A 1852-nucleotide genomic window follows, 5' to 3' on the forward strand; every position below is an offset into this window, starting at 1 on the left:
ATATCATCATCATCGTTTAACGTCTGTTTTCCATGCTGGCATGGGTTGGACGGTTTGAGTGGGGTCTTAATATTATTTTCTCTGTATATTCTCCAACTATTAGGTAAAATACAAATGTATTTAGAAGTGCATCTGAAAAAAGATATCAAAAAATTTAAGTTCCATAAAATGCAGAATGAGATTGGTTTAAACTTTAATATGGGTTGCAGATAACAGGTTATATGCCACATGTCATAATAAACAAGGTAAAAAATATAGAACTTTAGAATCATAGAACTTAGATGCAATTTTTCTTCTAATGAACTACGTTAACCCAATTCCGTAGCCCAGCAAGCATAATGCAAGATGCAAAATTAGTAAATCCCAATTTTTTAAATCATGTCTAACAGAACAAATAAAAATATTTCGTTTCACTTTGTGAATAAAGTCAAAAACTTTATTAGGAAAAGGTAATTATTTATTTTAACCTCTAGATATGAATAATGATAAAATATTTACGTTTTTTTATTCAATATATGCAGTATAATATTAAGACTTTATATTTAGTTTGTAATATACTAACATACTGCGGTGCACCCTCTGCTAATCATTACACTAAGGAATCAAATATGATTAAATTAGAAGTGGTGTGAGGTTGGAGGTAATGAGACTAATCTTCTCTTTATTTCTATATAACTGCTTTCATCAAACTTCCATGTAATTATCATCAAATTTAACTTTTTACAGAACTGATGTGATATTTTTATATTTCCATACTTGAGTCTTTCTTCAATGTCTTTTATTAAAGCATGTTCTGGAGGATTACTTAAGATATAAGTATTTTTGGATTATCTGCATTCATACTATACTTTGATATTTATTGTTTGCAATACGTTGCATATAATTTTGAATTATGTGCTTAAACATGAGCTAAAGTACTTAATATTATCAGTCAAAAAAATTGGCTAATCAATTGGAATTATACCCATAATGAAAAGAAAATTCATTAGTGTTAATGACAATTCTTTTCAAATGGGGAAAGGTAGAAAACTCCAAAATGTAAATTGATTAAAAATTAAATGAAAACATGCAGTGGAGAGAAATTCTGATACCTCCAGACATTTTGTACTGAGAATCCATTGTTTAATTTTTTATATATAATGAATATTTTGAATATTATTTAATAAAATATCTATTTATCTTAGGAAGATATTTAACAGCAGAGATGTTCCCTTCTTATATATGACATTGATTTGCCTCACAATAAAAGTGATACTTTGATAACATTCTAAAGCAGCAAGTTGTTATTGATGTTAATGTTCTCCTTTCCATTGAACAGCTAATATGTGCTTCTGAATTTTCTGTTCTCGGAATCTTGAATATCTATTTTGAGTTTTCACAAATTCAATCATATTGCTAATCAAGACCAGTGCTGCCCCGTTTGTTCCAAAGTTGTTAAAAAAAGTACAGTAATTTTTACTGCTTTTTTGGACTATCACTTTAATGTTATCCAAAAGCTAAGCTTATCACTCCAGAAATTGTACTCCAGAAATTGTACTCCAGAAATTGTACTCTGTACAGTCACTAATTCATTAAAAAAAAAAAAATGTTCCTCGCAGGTAAAATTTTACTAACACATTTGAAAGAAAACTAAAAAATTATCTAATTTAAACCTTTATGTATACAAAAGCATTTACCTTCTTTGATCTTCTAAAAAGAATAGCAAAATCAGTAAGGTTTACTTTTCTACTTTCAGTACGGGGCAAGGAATTTAAAAACAACATTACCTCACCCATTGTCGATATACTGCATAGTCAGTTACCAGAATTTTATACCTTGTCTGGTGAGTGACACATATATAATATAATTATTT

The 1852-nt window shown here is 28.3% G+C and overlaps 1 protein-coding gene across 1 annotated transcript in view; it reads left to right on the forward strand.

Moving 5' to 3' along the window:
• The window catches only part of LOC106868246 (uncharacterized), a 351265-nt gene that overhangs the window by 112332 nt on the left and 237081 nt on the right, over positions 1 to 1852 (forward strand). The window contains exon 2 of the mRNA XM_052972069.1: positions 1736 to 1822. Coding sequence (XP_052828029.1) covers positions 1736 to 1822 — 87 coding nt within the window. The remainder of the gene's footprint in view (positions 1 to 1735; positions 1823 to 1852) is intronic.

This window comes from Octopus bimaculoides, chromosome 12 (genome assembly GCF_001194135.2).
Source record: "Octopus bimaculoides isolate UCB-OBI-ISO-001 chromosome 12, ASM119413v2, whole genome shotgun sequence".
Classification (NCBI taxonomy): domain Eukaryota; kingdom Metazoa; phylum Mollusca; class Cephalopoda; order Octopoda; family Octopodidae; genus Octopus; species Octopus bimaculoides.